The 20,050-nt window shown below is 38.6% G+C and overlaps 1 protein-coding gene and 1 non-coding gene across 2 annotated transcripts in view; one reads left to right on the top strand and one right to left on the bottom strand.

Annotated features, from left to right (window-relative positions):
* Positions 1-1,789: 1,789 nt before the first annotated feature.
* trnaa-ugc lies at positions 1,790-1,861 on the bottom strand. Its single transcript has one exon. It is a non-coding gene; the product is annotated as a tRNA-Ala (tRNA).
* Positions 1,862-3,220: 1,359 nt separating this feature from the next.
* The window catches only part of cad (carbamoyl-phosphate synthetase 2, aspartate transcarbamylase, and dihydroorotase), a 40,051-nt gene continuing 23,221 nt past the window's right edge, over positions 3,221-20,050 (top strand). Inside the window, exons 1-23 of the mRNA XM_038304140.1 lie at positions 3,221-3,607; positions 6,070-6,209; positions 6,313-6,442; positions 6,516-6,658; positions 9,186-9,327; positions 9,596-9,767; positions 11,139-11,324; positions 11,403-11,512; positions 11,685-11,827; positions 11,952-12,083; positions 12,196-12,429; positions 13,798-14,019; positions 14,091-14,279; positions 14,377-14,501; positions 15,337-15,470; positions 15,696-15,808; positions 18,008-18,172; positions 18,246-18,331; positions 18,412-18,658; positions 18,744-18,842; positions 18,923-19,147; positions 19,225-19,407; positions 19,509-19,727. Coding sequence (XP_038160068.1) covers positions 3,517-3,607; positions 6,070-6,209; positions 6,313-6,442; positions 6,516-6,658; positions 9,186-9,327; positions 9,596-9,767; positions 11,139-11,324; positions 11,403-11,512; positions 11,685-11,827; positions 11,952-12,083; positions 12,196-12,429; positions 13,798-14,019; positions 14,091-14,279; positions 14,377-14,501; positions 15,337-15,470; positions 15,696-15,808; positions 18,008-18,172; positions 18,246-18,331; positions 18,412-18,658; positions 18,744-18,842; positions 18,923-19,147; positions 19,225-19,407; positions 19,509-19,727 — 3,630 coding nt within the window. The 5' untranslated portion in view covers positions 3,221-3,516. The remainder of the gene's footprint in view (positions 3,608-6,069; positions 6,210-6,312; positions 6,443-6,515; positions 6,659-9,185; positions 9,328-9,595; positions 9,768-11,138; positions 11,325-11,402; positions 11,513-11,684; positions 11,828-11,951; positions 12,084-12,195; positions 12,430-13,797; positions 14,020-14,090; positions 14,280-14,376; positions 14,502-15,336; positions 15,471-15,695; positions 15,809-18,007; positions 18,173-18,245; positions 18,332-18,411; positions 18,659-18,743; positions 18,843-18,922; positions 19,148-19,224; positions 19,408-19,508; positions 19,728-20,050) is intronic.

The following is a 20,050-nucleotide window of genomic DNA, read 5'->3' as shown; positions in this document are numbered from 1 at the left end:
GATAACTAAAAGATCTGCCTCCCATTCTACTTTTAGAAATTCTAGGAACCACTAGTAAACCTGCAGATTGAGAGCGAAGTGCTCTGTTAGGAACATAAGGAACAATCAGATCTCTGATATAAGATGGAGCTTGGCCATTTAAGGCTTTATATGTGAGAAGGAGGATTTTAAATTCTATTCTTGATTTAACAGGAAGCCAATGAAGAGAAGCCAGGATAGGAGAGATATGATCTCTCTTTTTAATTTTCATCAGAACTCTGGCTGCAGCATTTTGGATCAGCTGAAGGCTTTTAACTACAGTTTGTGGACTTCCTAAATAGTAAAGAATTACAATAGTCCAGCCTTGAAGTAACAAATGCATGGACTAGTTTCTCAGCATCACCCCTGGACAGGATATTTCTAATTTTTGCAATGTTCCTCAGATGAAAGAAGGAAATTGTAGAAACCTCTTTGATCTGGGATTTAAATGACAGGTCCTGATCAAAAATAACACCAAGATTTTTTACTTTATTATCTGAAATCAGTTTAATCCCATCCAAATGAAGTGACTGGCTAATCAGCTTCTTTTTCAGAGACTCTGGTCCAAAGACTATAACTTCTGTTTTGTCTGCATTCAGAAGCAGAAAGTTAAGAGTCATCCAGGTTTTTATGTCTTCAAGACATGCCTGTAATCTATGTAATGGGTTAGCTTCATCTGGATTTATAGATAGATATAGCTGGGTATCATCAGCATAACAGTGGAAATTAATCCCATGCTGTCTAATAACTCTACCAATTGGGAGCATGTATAAAGTAAAGAGAATTGGTCCTAGCACTGATCCCTGTGGTACTCCACAGGTAACCTTTGAGTGTGTTGAAGATCTATCATTAAGATAAACAAACTGAATTCGATCAGATAGATAGGATTTAAACCAGTCTAGTGCTGTTCCTTTAATTCCAACAAAATATTCAAGTCTTTCTAAAAGAATATTATGGTCAACTGTATCAAATGCAGCACTAAGATCCAACAGGACGAGCACAGATACAAGTCCATTATCTGAGGCCATGAGAATATCATTAGTGACTTTCACCAGAGCTGTTTCAGTGCTATGATGAGCTCTAAAGCCAGACTGAAACTCTTCAAAATCAAAATGATGTGATCACTGTAAACTGAAGGGAAGTTCAACCCTATCAAAAGATTTAAAGAAATCAAAGACAAAATGTTACCTTGATCCTTAACCAGATGTTTAAAATCTAAAAAATCTAAAACATGATGGATGTAGTTATGTATTAACATAGCCAAGTTTCATCCAAGTTTCCAAGTTGTTTGAGTTCAACTTTTAAGACTATTGGCCAAGGCATATCGAAGAATCTTAAAGCCTATGTGGAGTAAAATAATATAAATAATTGTTTTATCTTTGTTTGATTTTGTTATTAAGATTTCAATCCTTGTGTTATTGCTGTTAGTAGTTTCTTAATATGTAAATATTATTTCAGGACCACATTAAGTAATTATCTTAGATCAGACCAGAAACTGTTAAAGTTTACATTTAAACTATCTTGTCCTTGTGATATAGCTGCAGATTTACCCACCGCTGCATCCAGCTCCTCGTTTTTCAAATTGGAGTCAAAAATAATTTTCAAATCAGAATAAATCTGTTTGATAAATGGTTTGACTATAGGTAGTTAAAATTATTTTTTAGAGGGCTCTGAATAGAATCAATTTTGATGCACATATCTCATTAGATTAATATACGAAGTCACTTTGTTGGAAAGGTTTAAAGAACAAATGGCGAAAAGCAAAGCTTATTGGAGATGCCGGGGATTGAACCCGGGGCCTCATACATGCAAAGCATGCGCTCTACCACTGAGCTACATCCCCTTCCACACTAACCATGCCAACTGTCATGTATTTAGTGCCACGCCTCATCGTCTCCAGTTGGTGTCGATAGTGTCTGTGAAATAATGTGAAATAATGCTGAGAGCCGTATCCACAATTGACTTATTTATGTTTTTAGATGTTTAATGTAGTACGTTGCTTTTGGCTATCCGACAGTTAAAAGTATGTAGCTTTTAATAAGAAACATTAGTTAAAGCCTGAAATTGCACAACAAAATATTGTTCTTTCTAGCAGCTCGTTTTACCAATGTACGGCTTTTGACGCAGAAACCAGATAGCCAAATCATTACAAGAGGCACAGAAAAAAATTACGACGTTGAAAAAAGGCTGGTTTACGGTGACGTCACAAAGGAAACGAGTAAACGACCCTTTCAAACTAAAATTTAAGCTGCGCAGACTGGATGACTGAGAATCTTCACCACCATATTTCACCGTTAAACCAAAAATAAATAGATAAATAAATAAAAAACATGTATGCATTGCGTTAGTACGGAAGAGGATTAGTGCCACTTAAATATGAGAAAAAAATAAATAATTCTGACAAACATGTTAGCATCAAGCCGTTGCCATGTCTGCTTTAGAGACTAAACTAGCTCTCTTGTTTTAATCACCTTCTGCTCTTCCATTAATGAAATAGCATCACCGGGGACCGCTCTGGTACATAAAAAGTTGCCTAAATTGTCATTTTCCACCAAAGTGTTACTAGCCCTCCCAAACTCACATCTTTGTCAGTGAAGCTGAGTGCTCCCACATCTCTTCCTTCATGGTGCCCATCTACATTAAGATCCAAAATTCTGAGATTAAAGAAAGAATTCTGAGAAAAGAAAAGTCAGAATTCTGAGAAAAAAAATCAGAATTCTGAGATTAAAGTCAGAATTCTAAGGAAAAAAAAATCAGAATTCTAAGAAAAAAACTCTGAATTCTGAGATCAAAGTCAGAATTCTGAGAAAAAATCCAGAAGTCAGAACTCGGAGATGAAAGTCAGAATTCTGAGATTAAAGTCAGAAATCTGACTTTTTTCTCATATTACATTGAAATACAATTTTAGAAATCAGTTAACTTATATCAGTGAAATTAATGATTCCAGATTTCATCCATCAGCTCGGCAACCTATAATGTCTGACACAAACATTATTGCATTATTGCTCAACCACTTCTCTTAATAAGTGATTTACCTTCCCCTTTCCGAAAATGAATTAAGATGTTGCATAGAGTTAAAGATAATATTTTAATTGATCATTTCAATTTTTCTCAGTAAAGTTGTATATTTTAATTTTATTTTGAAAATTATTACCGGACGCTACAATTCCTGATTGCGTCAAACATTCGGGTACACACCGCGGGCCGACTTCCACGCTGCTGGCGGCGCGCGTGGAACACTTTTCTGTCATCCTTCCGGCCCCTTTAACCGCCAAACTTTCTAAACTACGCTTTCTGTGTTGTTTTTTTAGTCTTATTGGGTCAGAACAGACAAAATAGCACCTAGCTAACAATTTTGACTCTTAAAGCTGCTCTTTTTTCTGTTTTTTGAGCATAATTTCCATCTGGCGCGTTGCGTCGGCAAAGCTTCACGTGGGGACCTTTCTTTTAAACAGAGAACCGGTGGTTTGGTTAGCTTTGGCTCATTAAAGGGAAAACATGGCAACTATGGCGACTTTGATCCTGGAAGATGGAGAAAGATTTAGGGGCCGACTTTTCGGTGCAAATGTGTCTATTTCGGGGGAAGTAGGTGAGTAGTTTGAAAATGCAAATTACCTGAAATTAATAATCATCAATTATTGTGTCCAATTAACAGACATAAATATCTGTTTACCCCCACCCCCCCATTGGTAGCAGCTCTGTCCATAGATCAAATAGGGCTATGATAACTTGTATCTTTGTTATCTGTTGTCACAGTGCTTTCAATCAATGTCACCTTAAAAAGATCTTAAGCATGCATGTCATTACTTGCTTAAATTTTATTACTTCCAAGTAAACCTGTGTAGGATTAACAAAGACCAGGGGGGTCCAATTTAATAATTAGTCACAATTTAATCAACTGTTTGAGATTTTTCTTTAAGTAAGCAAGGCATCGCCATGGGAAACAGTTTATAAAACAATGGGCATCCCACCTTTTTGTTGGTATTTCAGCGTTTTATCCTTGTGATATACCAACATGTTTTTTTGTGTGTGTGACAAATGCAGTGTTTAAAGATCAACTAACCCTTTATTTGCCAATGAAACAGAAATAATATTGTCAGAAGCAGCAGCTTTTTCTTTTACATCTCTTTCCTGAGGTCCTATAGAGGTGTTCCAATGGATCTGCATGCCCCACAGTGTCAGATTTTCATCTCCCTTATATCTCCTCTTTTCTTTCATCTGTTCTCCTTTTTTCTGTTTTTCCTTTCCTGTTTTTACATTGCAGTGTCCATATAATCTGTAATACTGCCTGCATGATTATAATAAAGCTATTTATATGGATAAATCAAGGGGAACACTATGGCGATAGCTGTACTGCTCCACTTGTGAAAGCAAAATCTGTTGGGCTCTCTTTTTTTGGCATCAAGACAATTATTCTTATTGCCACATTGCCAGACAGGACACTCTTTAAAAAAAAAATAAAAAAATAGATTTTCATGTTAATGAAACTCAAAAAACCTGGAGCCCTGCTTTATTTCGTTGCAGTCCAACCTTGTAGCATAGACCAGTATTTGGTCCACAAATACATGAGGATTTACTTAAGAATTGGAAAATATATCTGCATCATTAAATCTGCTTTAAATAAACGTATAACAAAAATGCATTGAATGCTTTATATTAAGTGGATTCTGCACTAAATCAAGCAAAGCTCAAAGTAAACCGAGGAAAAAAGTAGATTAGTGATGCTGGTTGTGTTTCAGTTAAGTATCTGTAATCTCCTATCATCGGGTTTTCTTTAAAGAATCTGCCATTATATTTCACTTTTCTATCAATTTTGGGTTGAAAAATATCTGTATTTTTTAAACTTTATTTCCTATTCTATGTTTTATTTCCTTCCTAATGTACTTCGTCTCCCCTTTATGTCCTTATTGAGTGTCCTTACTTCTTTCTAGGGTTGCAACTAACGATTATTTTGCAAATCGATTAGTCTGTTGATTACTTTTTCAATCAATTGATTAATAATCAGGCAGCCAAAGATTCTTTATAATAGACTTTTTAGGGAATCAAACCAAGTAAAACTTAAACTTTTCCACTTGTGGAGTTCTGGATAGAGCATATTGACAGATGGAAAAATAAAATAGTCTTAAATGCCAAATGTTTATGTATTTTTTTTTATATATATTTTTTGCAATGTTGGTAGAAATACTGCTCTAATTGGGTTTCTCTTTCAGCTAAAGGCACATTTTAGAGTCTCTATATTCCAGTTAATGTTTAATTAAGTACTAAATTAGTTGACGATTATTTTAACAATCAATTAATCACAATTAATCCAATTTATTATTTAATCCCTACTTCTTTCTAACACCGAGGCTTCATTTCTACATATTGTGTCACCTTCCTTCTTCCCATGCTGTTTTTTTATTTCTTGTATTCTTCCCATTATCCTTCTTTGTTCTTTACTCTTTTCCTTCTACTCTTACTAATAAGTTATTTGGAGTCTTAGCATTTAATACTGTTGAAGACAATTACTTTCTTTTTTTTTCTGTTCTCCTCTATCAAACTAAGCAGGGGTATCCAAAGTCAGTCCTTAAGGGCTCCTGGATCCTGCAGGTTTTGCTCACAATTCAGATGATTAAAGTTCATCAAAAGCCTATCTTCTGAAGTCAGATCTGCAGAGCCTGAGATAAATCTAAAACATGCAGACTGGAGTGGGACCCCTGACCTTAAGCAAAGAGAATTTATATTAATTTCTGTCTACTTTAGTTCAGAAAGCAGATAGAAATCCATTAGTTTGTCAAATCCTTTGGGTTTTGCTTTAAATTCTCCTATATTTTACATAAAGCTGTATGGCAAACCTAATACCACTTACTCTAAAGTTATCAGATAGAAAAACTGGACCTAAATCAGTAAAGAAGCATCTAAAGAACTTTAGAGGAACTATTTATCAGACTATGCTATAAGTTTGGTAGTAGTCTATTTGGCGCCGACCTGATCCAATACTTTGACCCTGTTCCGGCCGATAGGTGAGCTGGGTGAAGTTTTGTTTAACAGAGGAATGTTTTCTGTGTTTAGTGTTCCAGACTGGCATGGTGGGCTACCCTGAGGCTCTGACAGACCCCTCCTACCGCTGCCAGCTGCTGACGCTCACATACCCTCTCATTGGCAACTACGGAGTACCAAACGACAATGAAGGAGAGTTTGGACTTAGCCAGGTAAGGACTTTGTAAAATTGAAATAAAATGAGGCGTAATAAATCAAAAAGCTGAAGTGGACTAAACAGTATTTAACAGTTGTTTCTCACACTGTTCTCCTCAGTGGTTTGAATCTTCCAAGATTCACGCTGCAGCTCTGATTATTGGAGAGTTGTCGGAGAATCCGAGTCACTGGAGTTCAGTGAAGTCCCTGGACCAGTGGCTCAAAGAGCATGGCATCCCAGGGTTACAAGGTCAGAAAAGCTTCATTTGAAGAGACTTGTCTTAATCTGAAACACACGTTGACTTTGTTTTCCTTGTTTGAAGGCATCGACACTCGCTGTCTGACTAAGAAGATCAGAGAGAAGGGAACCATGTTGGGGAAACTGGTTGTAGATGGGACTCCTGAGGACAGTGTTCCCTTTGATAACCCAGACCAGAGGAACCTTGTCCAGGAAGTGTCTATGAAGGTAACCATCCAGATTATTAAAATTTATAATAAAGGATACAATAATCTTCATTAGTGTATTGAGATACATGTAGTTATCATAGATAAATATACTTTAAATCTTCACGTTCACTGAGGTTGCATTCTCTTGTTTTTGGCTAATTGAGTCTCATGGATCAGTGTTTTTTCAGGGTGTTAGCTTAGCTTCTACCCTACAAGTTTCCTAAACCACAGATTTCTACACAGCACCGTTGATTGATCCATTAGCTGCCCCATCAGGTGCCATTAGACCAATGATCTTTTCACTGAATCTCCTACATCAGAGGTCACGGATTAACAGACCATGGTGGACCCACCTGCTGGCTAATCCGGACCCAACCTGATTTAAAACATTTATAAATTACCGCATGTTGTCCGACGACGGTTTCTAACCCCGAAATCCCACATCCTCCGTCTCCGCCCCGCTGCGCTCCAGACCTCCTGCGCAAAGCAAAGCGTACGGCCTCCGCTGTTCCTCCCTTCCTGCTCCGCTCCGACTTCCTCGGAGCTCAAGGAGAGCAAGCACTATATTATTATTAAATTCAGGAGCAAAACATGCGGAAATGAACGCTTAATTTAATATGACATATTAAAAAGATTCCCACCATCATCCAGCCAGCATATTTTCAGTTTCTGCCCAAATATTTTCATTTTGTTGTGGATTTTTTTAAGAGAGCACAAAGAACAGAAACACATCAAAGATGCTCTCCAAAACTGTGGATATCCAAAATGGGCATTTATCAAATCAGCAAGGAAATCCAAAAGACACGCAACAGAAAACGGCGATGAGAAAATTAAACGCAAAAACATCACAATCCCTTATATTTCTGGAGTGTCTGAAAAGCTCAAGAGGATTTTCTCCAAACACCAGATCCCAGTACATTTCAAGCCAAACCAAACCCTTAAACAGAGGCTAGTCCATCCTAAAGATAAAACCCCCAGACCCAATATGAGCGGAGTGGTATATGCTGTTCAGTGCAGCGAGGAATGCTCTGATCTTTATACTTGAGAAACCAAACAACCTCTCCAAAGACGCATGGCCCAACACAGAAGAGCAGCCTCCTCTGGACAAGACTATGCAGTACACCTACACCTTGTGGACAAAGGACATTCTTTTGTGGACCAGTGTGTTCACATTCTGGATAAAGAAAATAGGTGGTTTGAGAGCGAGGTGAAGGAAGCCATCTATGTTAAGAGAGAAAAACCAACTTTAAACAGATGTGGTGGACTCAGATTCCAGCTTCCAAAAACATACAATTCAATCATAGACATGATCCCTTCCAGATATCACCAAACCCCCCACCCCATCACAGAGGAACGAGGGACCTACCCGCTCCAGCCGGTGAACAATACCTCCTTAACGACCGACCCCTTAACAATCATAGACAGGTTTCAGATATTACAGGAGACAACCCCCCCCTTAACGGCAACCCCCCCCCCTTTTAATGACCGACCCTCAGAATCATAGACAGGTTTCAGATATTACAGGCTAACAATGGAACCAAACGACCCACTCATCGGTTACCATTTGCATGTTTACAAGCGATACAAGGCTTTGTCCATATAAGACTCAAACTCACTGCGGATCCAGACATTTGAATTGAGAAAGCTTCCTGGAGAGATGGCGAAACGTCTTCAAATCTTGGAAACCAAGTCCAGTGGATATTTTTTTAATTTTTACGGAATTTTTTTTAAGAGGAAACAACTAGGATCATACATGTTTTGTATGAACTATGTTTGTTCTCTGCTTCCAAACTCAGCATCCCTTCATCCAGGCCTGAGATGAGAAGTTTCTATTGAACTTGTGAGAGGCGCTCTCTGGCGTTTTGACTGGATTTGATTAAACTTTTAAGCCACTTAGTATAAACTAAATATTATAATGGAGATGAGAAATCTGCAGTACCAATAGTTTGCATCCAATCATTTAAACAAACAGTCTTAGTTTTTGGGAATATATAAGCTGACAAATGAGCCTGGAATGGCTTCAGAATGGCTTTGTCTCCATCCAAACCCAGGTTTAAAGCCTTGCAGGGCAGCATAAAGCCCTCTGCTCTCATTAAGACATAAAAAAGAAAAAAATAACCAATCAAATGGTGAGTTCAGATGTTTTATAATATGAGTCAGGATATTGTCTATATACCAAACTGAACGATTGTTGTTCTCTACTTCAAAAAACACTTAACATTTTAAAATGGAAAAATCAATTTTTTTAATTTAAAAATGCATATAAAACTCATTTTATTTCAGTATTAAGTTCTGTTTAAAGTAACGGATTATAATAAAAAATGTCTCTGGACCTTTACTGGTTGATTTTTCTTTATTCAAACCTCGCTGATTTTTAATTGGTTCTCCCCTGTCCTACATCATGACCAAAATGTTGTAGCTGAGAACCGATTGTTCAATAAATTCCTCATTCCTGTTTAAAAAGAGAAATGGCTTCCACCCACGTTTAGCTACTTTACTTTACAGTTAATGTTGTTTTTTTGTTTTTTGCTCTCTTTTCTTTTTAGGAACCAAGAGTTTTCAACCCAACCGGTAGTTTGCGAATAACGGCTGTCGACTGTGGCATCAAGTTCAATCAGATTCGCTGCCTTGCTCAGAGGGGAGCCTGTGTTACCGTTGTTCCTTGGGACCATCCGCTGGATGCTAACGGTCAGTACTTCATGCTTTGATCTGGTAAACAGGTTTATTTCATCAGGTTCTTCTTTATAAGATGTTATTCCTTTTTTAATTCCTTGGAGGATTATCCTAATTTTTTTGTTTCTTTGATTGCCAATCATCTTGTTTTTTTTTTGTGTTGCTCAACCTCTCCTGGGTTTTCCTTTGCTTTGCCATGAAAGTCTCTTAATTTTGATAAACAAATTCTCTAGTGTTGCTTTTTAGACTGTGATCTTTTACTAACGGTTTAATTGGTTTGCAGATTTTGATGGTTTGTTCATCAGTAACGGTCCCGGCGATCCCCAGTTCTGTCAGGCCACCATCAACAACGTGAAGAAGGTGGTTTCTGTGGATCAGCCAAAGCCAGTTTTTGGGATCTGCCTCGGACATCAGCTGCTCTCTCTGGTCATTGGAGCACAAACCTACAAGATGAAGTGAGTTTCCTCTCTTAACTGTAGATTTTCATTCACTAATGTGATTGATTGAGCCTTCAGATACTCGTCCTGTCGTCTGCTTAAGATTTTTTTCAAAGCGTGACAGAGAGAAATATCAAACCAGGTTCCCTGATCCAAGGAAGATTCCCAAAATCCTTCATCTATGGCATTTTCCCCCTCTTTGTTTAAGACAGTTAAGCCATGAAAGACGGCTTTTTGCTGCACTCAGCAGTCTTGCATCCACCGAATGTGCACTGGAGATTTGGACCCGTCTGAATCTGCAACATAAACCCAGCGACCCTGAAGGGCCATCTAACTGAGATTAGGGAGCCCACTGTTTGGTCGTTTTTTCTTATCAGGACACCAAGCATTCCCACTGCTTACTGGAATGTTATTGACACCTTGAAAGATAAATAAGTAATGGTTTGCTTGGATTCCTCTGTATAAAAAAAAGCACTTTTTTAACCATTTGGTTTCCTTTAAAAAGTGGGGATTACTTTTTTCTACTTATTACAACTTTAGTGTATTTTATGATTAAATTAGGCTGGTATTATGGGTGTGGATATATGAAGCGTTCACTTGAGCATCTAATTAAGATTTTTAATAAAACAGATAAATACTACACAAAAGTGGAAAAAATGTTTTCAAACAACTTATATTGCTCATATGGAGGATAAAAAGTGCCAAAATTGAATAAATAAATACAGCATTAAATAAATAATTAAATGTGTCAATAATTAATTAAATGTGGAATTAAATAAATAAATGTGTCATTCATTAATTAAAACCACGTCACTAATATAAAGTGCCACAATTAAATAAATAAATACAGCAAAGTTAGGGGGCGGGGTTAACGCGAATCGAGTCTCTGTAATCGATTTGCTTCGCCTTAATGTGCAGGGCGACCAATCAGGTGTTAGATAACCGCCCCCTAACTTTGATGGGTGAGTTTGACAGATTCTTTTAATGGTTTGATGCACTGCGACACAGGACCATGAAATAATTAAATGCACACTGAAATAATTATATATATATTTTTAATAAAATGAAGACGTATTTTATTAAATTAATGACACATTTATATATTTAATTCCTTATTTATTTAATGAATTACACATTTAATTAATTGTTTATCGCTGTATTTATTTATTTAATTGTGGCACTTTATATTAGTGACGTGGTTTTAATTAATGAATGACACATTTATTTATTTAATTCCACATTTAATTAATTATTGACACATTTAATTATTTAATGCTTTATTTATTTATTTAATTTTGGCACTTTTTATCCTCCATATGCTCAAAGCCATAGATGCATCTAATACTAATGATTCTATGAATAATTATTCCTTATCGTTTTATAATTCAGGTATGGTAACCGTGGCCACAACCAGCCGTGCATCCATAACGGAACGGATCGCTGCTTCATCACCAGTCAGAACCACGGCTTCGCCGTCGACCCGCACACCCTGCCGAGCGACTGGGACATTCTGTTCACCAACGCCAACGACCACACCAGCGAGGGCATTGTGCACAACACCAAACCTTTGTTCAGGTAAACGTTTGAGACTTGGACTCGTCTGAAGTTTGACAGGAGAGAGTCGACCTGAATAACGTGGCTCTAATCCTCCAGCGTTCAGTTCCACCCTGAGCACATGGCGGGCCCCACAGACCTGGTCGGCTTGTTTGATGTTTTTCTCGACACGGTCAAGGACTACAAAGAGAGCAACAGGACGAAAACCGGTAATTATATTTCCTCCCACTGTGATGCATTTTAAAGGCCAATCCATGCAACATTAAACAGATAAAGGCGGCTTTAATAACTGAAATGGTCTGTCCAGTATCTTACAGAATTACCTGTTGTCATTGTTAAAGGGATTAATGTTGTTTTTTTTTTTTGTTTTTTTTTCTCCAGTAAAGCAGCGTTTGATGGACCATCTCACATACCCCTTTTCTCCAAAGACAGAGGAGGTTGTCAGACCCAAGAAAGTCCTTATTCTGGGCTCTGGAGGGCTCTCCATTGGCCAAGCTGGAGAGTTTGACTACTCTGGATCCCAGGTCTAAGACAAGAAAACTGCTCCCCCTCTAAAATTAAAAATTTACTTTTAGAGATTTGATTTAAAATCTTTTTATTAAGCCTATGTTGTATTTATATAGATCCTTAATATTCTTTGCTTTCCAGGCTATAAAGGCTCTGAAGGAAGAAAACGTCCAGACTGTGTTAATCAACCCCAATATTGCCACTGTCCAAACATCCAAAGGTCTCGCTGATAAGGTCTACTTTCTACCAATTACTCCAGATTATGTCACTCAGGTTGGTATTCTTCTCATTGTTTGTTCCTCGATTAGCAAAAAAAAAAAAAAAGCATCAGATTTAAGTAAGAAGACTGTGGTATTAAAGTATTTATCCTAATGTGTTTAACCAGGTGATCAGAAATGAGCGCCCAGACGGAGTTCTGCTGACGTTCGGCGGTCAGACGGCTCTGAACTGTGGCGTGGAGCTGACCAAGCTGGGCATCCTGGAGAAGTATAAGGTGCGCGTCCTGGGAACTCCGGTCGCCTCCATCGAGATGACTGAGGACAGGAAGATCTTTGTGGAGAAAATGGAGGAGATCAACGAGCATGTAGCTCCCAGCGAGGCGGCTCTTTCAGTGGAGCAGGTGAGGAGAAATTCAGTGTACCTCCACATCCTGGAAAAGTATCAATGGATTGAAAATTAAAGACTTTTCCCCTTCTGGGCTAATGTGGGGAAAAACCACTGAAAATGACCTCATAAAATGTTCCTTTTGTCTAAAAGTTGTATCAATCCTTTCACTTGTCCATGAGTCCATCCAACCATCAGATTTTCATACCTATTCATACTTTGCTCAGTTATCCACCTCTTGACTAATTCATCCATCGATTTGTCAATCTTTCAACCATCCATCCGTTCCTTTTAAGGGCGTTCATAAATAGACTGTTTTCTGTCGAAGTAAGCTGTGGGGGGAATTTTGTCACATTATTGTTGCAGACAAAAAACCCTTTTTTTGGGATGGAAATAAAAAAAAAAAAAAAACAATTTTGTAAATCCATCCATCTTCAGCTTATTCCGTAAAAGTTCAAAAAATATCCACTGGACTTGGTTTCCAAGATTTGAAGACGTTTCGCCACCTCTCCAGAAAGCTTTCTCAATTCAAATGAAAAATTCACATTTGAATTGAGAAAGCTTCCTGGCGAGGTGGCGAAACGTCTCCAAATCTTGGAAACCAAGTCCAATGGATATTTTTTGAACTTTTACGGAATAACTATGACCTGGATGACTGAGAATCTTCATCAGCATCTTCAACTTATCTATCAGGGTAACGGTGAGGCTGAGCCCGTCTCCAGGAATCTGTGTGAAAGGCAGAGTTCATCCTGCAAAGGTTGCATGTCTGTTGCAGAGCACATTTTGCAAAATAAAAACATAAATAAATCCAGAAATGAAAAAAGGTTTTGAGAGTAACTTTGCTGTTGTTTAAAGATTTATTTAAATAAATAATTCAAAATTTACTTACAATTTTCAGTTTTTGCAGGTTTAACAGATCACATTTTCACTTGAAGCCCTGTACAAACGAATCCGCAGAAGTGAAGAGAACATGATCAGGAAAACGGAAAAGAAAAAGAATGCAATTTATATAATAAAAAACAAATATGAAAAAATAAAATTGAAAACATAAAAGCTGTTTTTTGTGAATAATTTTGAAACAGAATTTGAACCGAGAAATTGAAAAGAAAAAATATGAATTATAAAATCTGTAAAAGAGAAAAATACACTTTGAGAAAATACAGTTAAAAGTAAAATGAAACTTTGAAAACATAAAAAAAACTGCCAACAGGATTGCCTTTTTTATTTACGTTTCTTGCAGCAATAATTTAATAAAAACACTATAAAAGCCAATTTTATGTTTTATTTCTTTACCTTTCCTCTAAACTGGCTTAAAAAGGCTGAAATCTGTACAAACTTTAACATAATCGACATGTCATATGACTGATTCTTTTTTTTTTTTTAGGCGGTTGCTGCTGCTGAGCGTCTGGGATACCCCGTCCTGGTCCGTTCTGCGTTCGCTCTGGGCGGTCTGGGCTCCGGTTTTGCCAACAACAGAGAGGAACTCGTCTCCCTGGTAACGTCAGCCTTCGCTCACACCTCTCAGGTCCTAGTAGACAAATCCCTCAAAGGTTGGAAGGAGATCGAATACGAGGTGGTCCGAGACGCTTATGACAACTGCATCACTGTGAGTTCTGGACAGGCGCACACTTAAACACCTAATTTGGAGAAACCTGTTTAAGTTTGCCTTCCTGCTAGGTGTGCAACATGGAGAACATCGACCCTCTGGGCATCCATACAGGGGAGTCCATCGTTGTGGCTCCCAGTCAGACACTAAATGACTACGAGTACAACATGCTGAGAAACACGGCCATTAAGGTGATCCGTCACCTCGGCATTGTTGGAGAGTGTAACATCCAGTATGCTTTGAATCCCGAATCTGATCAGGTATGCTTAACGGGTCCAGAAGCTTTTCTTCTGGTTTGTAGAAGATGTGCAATTAAGCCTGCTTGTTTTGTTGTGATCCTGAATGCTCTCTCTGCAGTACTACATCATAGAAGTGAACGCTCGGCTGTCACGGAGCTCCGCTCTGGCCAGTAAAGCCACTGGATACCCTTTGGCATACGTGGCGGCTAAACTGGGCCTGGGAATCCCGCTCCCACAACTTAAGTAAATGTTTTTCCTGATTTCAGACGAAAGAAGTCGTCTAACTTTACCTTGTTTTCTTCTTTTTTTTAATACTTTTTTATTGAGCATCAGAGATCAGTTATATCATTTCAATTACAAGGAGGCGTTATAGTCGTATTTATATTTTAACCCCCCATCCTAAGAACGTGTTGGGCACCAATCCAGTAGGAATAGATAATTGCAGGTAATACAGAAATAAATAGTGGAGAAAAAAAGGATTAATAATAATAATAATAAAAAAAAAAAAAGGTTTTACATGCATATATATGTCAAAATATATACACATGTATCAGCGTGCATAACAAAAAGAGTCTATTTCTCTGCTAACCAACACTGATGTTGTGAAATACACAAGACACGGTACATATGGGTTCAATCATAATCACAAACGCAGGGTGAGGATCATTAAGTCGGCAAAGTTTTAAGTTTACCTAAATGCCTCAATATTGGACCCCAGACATAGAAATATTTGTCCCTGGACCCCCTTAGAGTATATTTTATTTTCTCTAATTGTATAAAGTGTCAGTTATTAAAACAAAATGACAACTTGGATGGATTTTTTGATTTCCAATGTCTGAAATGTGTCAATAATTAATTAAATGTGGAATTAAATAAAATTCTTCTACGTGCAGCGTTGTGAAAGCAAATATGTTTCTCTGGCCTTCCCTTAATGTTATATCACTACAATCTGTGGCACTAAATATGGCCATAACTACGTTAGGCTGAAGATTAGTATTCAATGCTTCTGACAGTGTTTTAAAGATGGTAGACCCTAGTTTTATTCTTTTTAATTAACATTTTGTTCACCATCTTCTAGAAATTCCGTCACCAACTCAACCACAGCAAACTTTGAGCCCAGTTTGGATTACTGTGTGGTGAAGGTGCCTCGCTGGGATCTCAGCAAGTTCCTGAGAGTTTCTACTAAGATTGGCAGCTCAATGAAGAGCGTAGGTAAGGAAATAGAGGACGTTTTCTTTAATAATTCTACCTGTAAAGTACATTTTATAAGGACGTCTTCATTAGTTGCTCCTATTATATATTTTTACCTTTTGAAAGACAAAAAAGAAACTAAAACTAGAAATATGTGAGTTCTTTATTCTTGAAATGTTTAAGCCTCATTAGCAACAGGACATTTTTGTCTCCTAGTTTTGTTTAAAAAAAATATTTTCTTCACAGGTGAGGTGATGGCCATCGGCCGCAGCTTTGAGGAGGCCTTTCAGAAAGCTCTCAGGATGGTGGACGAGAACTGTGTGGGCTTTGACCACACCATCAAACCCGTCTCTGAGAAGGTTTGCAGACGCATTCTGCTTCACTTTCATTTATTGAATCTTTGCTATATAAAACAGTCCGAGGGTTGAGATAGTTTGTAAATTTTTCATTATTAAGCAGCAGAGCTAGCTTTACCCCGAAATCCCACATCCTTTGCTCTGCCCCGCTGCGCTCCAGGCCTAAAGAACATGGCGGCTTCAGCCGATGAAACTAGCGTTAGCGTGGCTATCGAGCAAGTTTTATCGGAATTACAGAGTATTTCTTCACTGAAAGAAGAGCAAAGCACTGCTCTGGAGGCTTTTCTCAGAGGAAAAGATGTTTTTGCTCTTCTCCCGGCTGGTTTCTGCAAGAGTAGCCTGGCAGTTAGTACGTCGTATGCTTAGTTGATCTGATTGGTTTATTTGGCCCGTCTATCACCAACATAGGCCAATCAGCTAGCCAGTATTTTCGCCCCTTCCCAAAATTACTTCAACAGAAGGTTTCCAGATGGATATGCGGAGCAAATCCATCTGGCGGAGTCAGGTTAGTGAATCAAACCCACAAAGTCATTAAAGTTAAATGAACAAGTAACTAAACTTAAGTTCCTTAACTTTCAAATACATTTCAAATAAATATTTATAATTACATTTGTTTAAATATACAACAACTACTTTATATTATAAATAGCTTCATATTGTTTTTCTTCTTAATCTGATACTCAGTTAATTTATAGTTAAACTTAACACTAAAATTAACTATTTGATAAAATTACAATCAGTTTAACCATAAAATCAAACAACTTCAGACTTTAGCACCACAATCCACCTCTTCAGTTCAGGTGTAGCTGTTAATTGGTGTTAATGGCAAACTGAAGGCCACGCTGGAGGAACATAGGTAACCTTTCAGTCTGATCTCATAAATTACAGCTTCACTTACTGGCTGCCTCTCCGCCCGTCTACAGATTCATCCAGATCTGCACAAGTCCAACAGGATCTCTAATCATAAGAGTCCCAAACGTTTGTCCTCTTTGGCTCTGTTCGAAAACCTGGGCTGCATCCTCCAAGGACGCGGTCTACCTAGACTGGATCCTTCGAAGTCCTTGAAAATATGGAGACCGGAAGTGTTTTGGCTATGAATGTTGCTCTGTTGCTTAGCAACCGTGAATGTTGACACACAAAGCAGGAAAAGAATGAAAACCGAAGTTTTCAAAACTGTTTGTTTGTTTATTTATTTATTTTTTATTGTAAAGTGAACAAAGACTACATTAACAAGAATCCAGAGTGGAATAAAGGTTCCAACCAGCAGGAGCAGGAACAAATAAAATCAAATGTAATGATAGAAACCTTAGTCAGTTAAATAACCTGCTGCTGTCATTTTGCACATCTCTGATGATGCTGCTATTTTCAAATATCCATTAATGTAAAAATGTCCATATTGGTTATTTATTCTCCACTTTTATATTGTTAAAACACTTTACAGTATTTTATTGTTTATATTTTAACTCTTCCCTACTATGTCATTCTTATATATTTTTCTAAGGTCCACATTAGTGGGACCATTTTCAATAATCTTTCTGCTGCTGTAAATTTGCGCATTGTGGGACAATAAAGGGATTTTCTATTTTATAAAAGGGGTAGAAATATATAAGTAAATCTAAACAATGTATGTGTAAAAGATCTATCTGCAAAATTTCTAATATTCAACAACAAAGAATGCTTAAGCATATTGTGCAAAACGGCAATAAAAATCCTATCAGATTTATAGTCCCCACCCTGCAGATATATTAGAATCTGTCCTTAAATTCCAGCCAAACCCATTTACACAGTAACAGATAAAAACCTTTAGATAAACCAAACATTACCGCCACATATCTGACTCAATAACTATCTTTTCTCATTTGATTTCACATTTATAAAGTGTGTTTTGACAAAGTGTAAGCAGGCTACATACAGTTTATTGTCCTGGAAATTCTGCAAATTAAAAAAAATGTAAACCTTTGGTTGGAGCTGAACGTGTTTTTACAGTGTTGATCTAAATTGGATCTTAGTCATGTCAATCTCATGATATTTGTTTTTTCTACAAACTGAAACTTGTACATAAAGTGATTTACTCTGAAATTATTTTCCCAACCCTTTTAAAATGACCAAGATACAGGATTTAGGGTGTCGTGCTCTGGGTTGTGTCCAGATTTTTCCCTGCACGTGTTTTGGTTTAACCTCCTTCCCCTCTCCTCCATGCAGGAGCTGCAGACTCCCACCGATAAGCGTATCTTTGTTTTGGCGTCTGCGTTCAAAGCCGGGTACTCTGTAGACCAGCTGTACGAGCTCACAAAGATTGACCGCTGGTTCCTGCACAAAATGAAAAACATCGCTGACCACGAGCGGCTGCTGGAGAACTACAGCCAGGTGAGCTGTTAGGATGACGTAAGCTGAGGTTAAAGACTGTTTGCATTCTGAATGTTTCTTTAAATCAATCTAGGATGAGAGCACCATACCTATAGATGTGATGCGTAAAGCAAAGCAGCTGGGCTTCTCAGACAAGCAGATAGCTCTGGCTATACAGAGGTGGGTAGAAATCAAAGCTTGGACACAATTGGATCATTATTCTGCCATTTTTTCCTGAATTCTGTGTTGATTTCTCACAGTACCGAGCTGGCAGTCAGAAAGCTGCGTCACGATTACTCCATCCTGCCTGTGGTGAAGCAGATAGACACGGTGGCGGCCGAGTGGCCTGCCCACACCAACTATCTGTACCTGACCTACCACGGCACAGAGAACGACCTGAGCTTCAGCGAGCAGCATGTCATGGTCATCGGCTCGGGGGTGTACCGCATCGGCAGCAGCGTGGAGTTCGACTGGTGTGCGGTTGGATGCATCACGGAGCTGCGGAAGGTAGAGGATGATAAAGATCCTGCCTGGTGTTTAAATCCGCTTCACTGCATCATATGTAAATAATTTGCTGTCCAATTGATTACAGATGGGTTATAAGACCATCATGGTGAACTACAACCCAGAGACCGTCAGTACAGACTATGACATGTGTGACCGCCTCTACTTCGACGAGATCTCCTTTGAGGTATGTCGCATGTAGAAGCTTTGGGCCCAACTCTACCGGTTTTTTGTTTGTTTTGAAATGAATAAATGAAGTTGTTTTAGGTGGTGATGGACATCTATGAGTGCGAGAACCCAGAGGGGGTGATCCTCTCCATGGGAGGCCAGCTGCCCAACAACATCGCCATGTCGCTGCACCGCCAGCAGTGCCGGATCCTGGGAACGTCGCCTGAGTTCATCGACAGCGCAGAGAACAGGTTCAAGTTCTCCAGAATGCTGGACACCATCGGGATCAGCCAGCCGCAGTGGAAGGAGCTTTCAGACACCGAGGTATCAGGCGTGTGAAAGGAGACGGGCTCTTTCTCAAAGCATTGCTCGGTTTTCACTTTATCGTTCTCCTCCAACAGTCTGCTGTGAAGTTTTGCGAGACGGTCGGATATCCCTGCCTGGTCCGTCCCTCCTACGTTCTTAGCGGAGCGGCCATGAACGTCGCTTACGGAGACAGCGACCTTGAGAAATACCTAAGCAGCGCTGTAGCCGTGTCCAAAGAACATCCTGTTGTCATCTCTAAATTCATACAAGAAGCAAAGGTGGGTTAAGGCATTAATTACCCGCCACAACAGCTACTTAGCATTAAACACAGTAAACTTAAAATTAAGCTTTAAAATCCTTTTTCTTTTGTCTCTAACAGGAGATCGATGTGGATGCGGTGGCCTGTGACGGGGTGGTGATGGCCATAGCGATTTCTGAGCACGTGGAGAACGCTGGCGTCCACTCCGGCGATGCCACCCTGGTGACCCCTCCTCAGGATCTCAATCAGAAAACTATTGAAAGGATCATGATGATAGTTCACTCCATCGGCCAGGAGCTGCAGGTCACAGGACCCTTTAACCTGCAGCTGATTGCCAAGGTCCGACTGAGTTCACCTAAATAATGAAATGTCTGCGTAAAGCTAAATTATCTATAGCATGGTTGATATTTCTAAAGAATTCTAGATTAACTCGAACCAAAAAAGCTGCTTATTTTTGAAGATGAAGGACAAATTAGATTTCTATGGGATGATCACGAGTCTGGGTTCCTACAGTCGGACAATTATTCCTCTCCTCTGGGCTACGGCTATATTAGCTTATGGGCGGGTGCCGGTACCGTGGCCCTGCAGGTCAGCGAAGTGATTGCACATTTAGGCCCTGAATTTCGCAAAGCAAACAAGAAAAGCAAGGAATCAGACAGAAG

Source organism: Cyprinodon tularosa, unplaced genomic scaffold (assembly GCF_016077235.1).
Source record: "Cyprinodon tularosa strain WSP-4 unplaced genomic scaffold, ASM1607723v1 ctg526, whole genome shotgun sequence".
NCBI lineage: Eukaryota > Metazoa > Chordata > Actinopteri > Cyprinodontiformes > Cyprinodontidae > Cyprinodon > Cyprinodon tularosa.
Note: the sequence above shows the minus strand (reverse complement) of the source record. Positions and strands in the feature narration are given on the sequence as shown.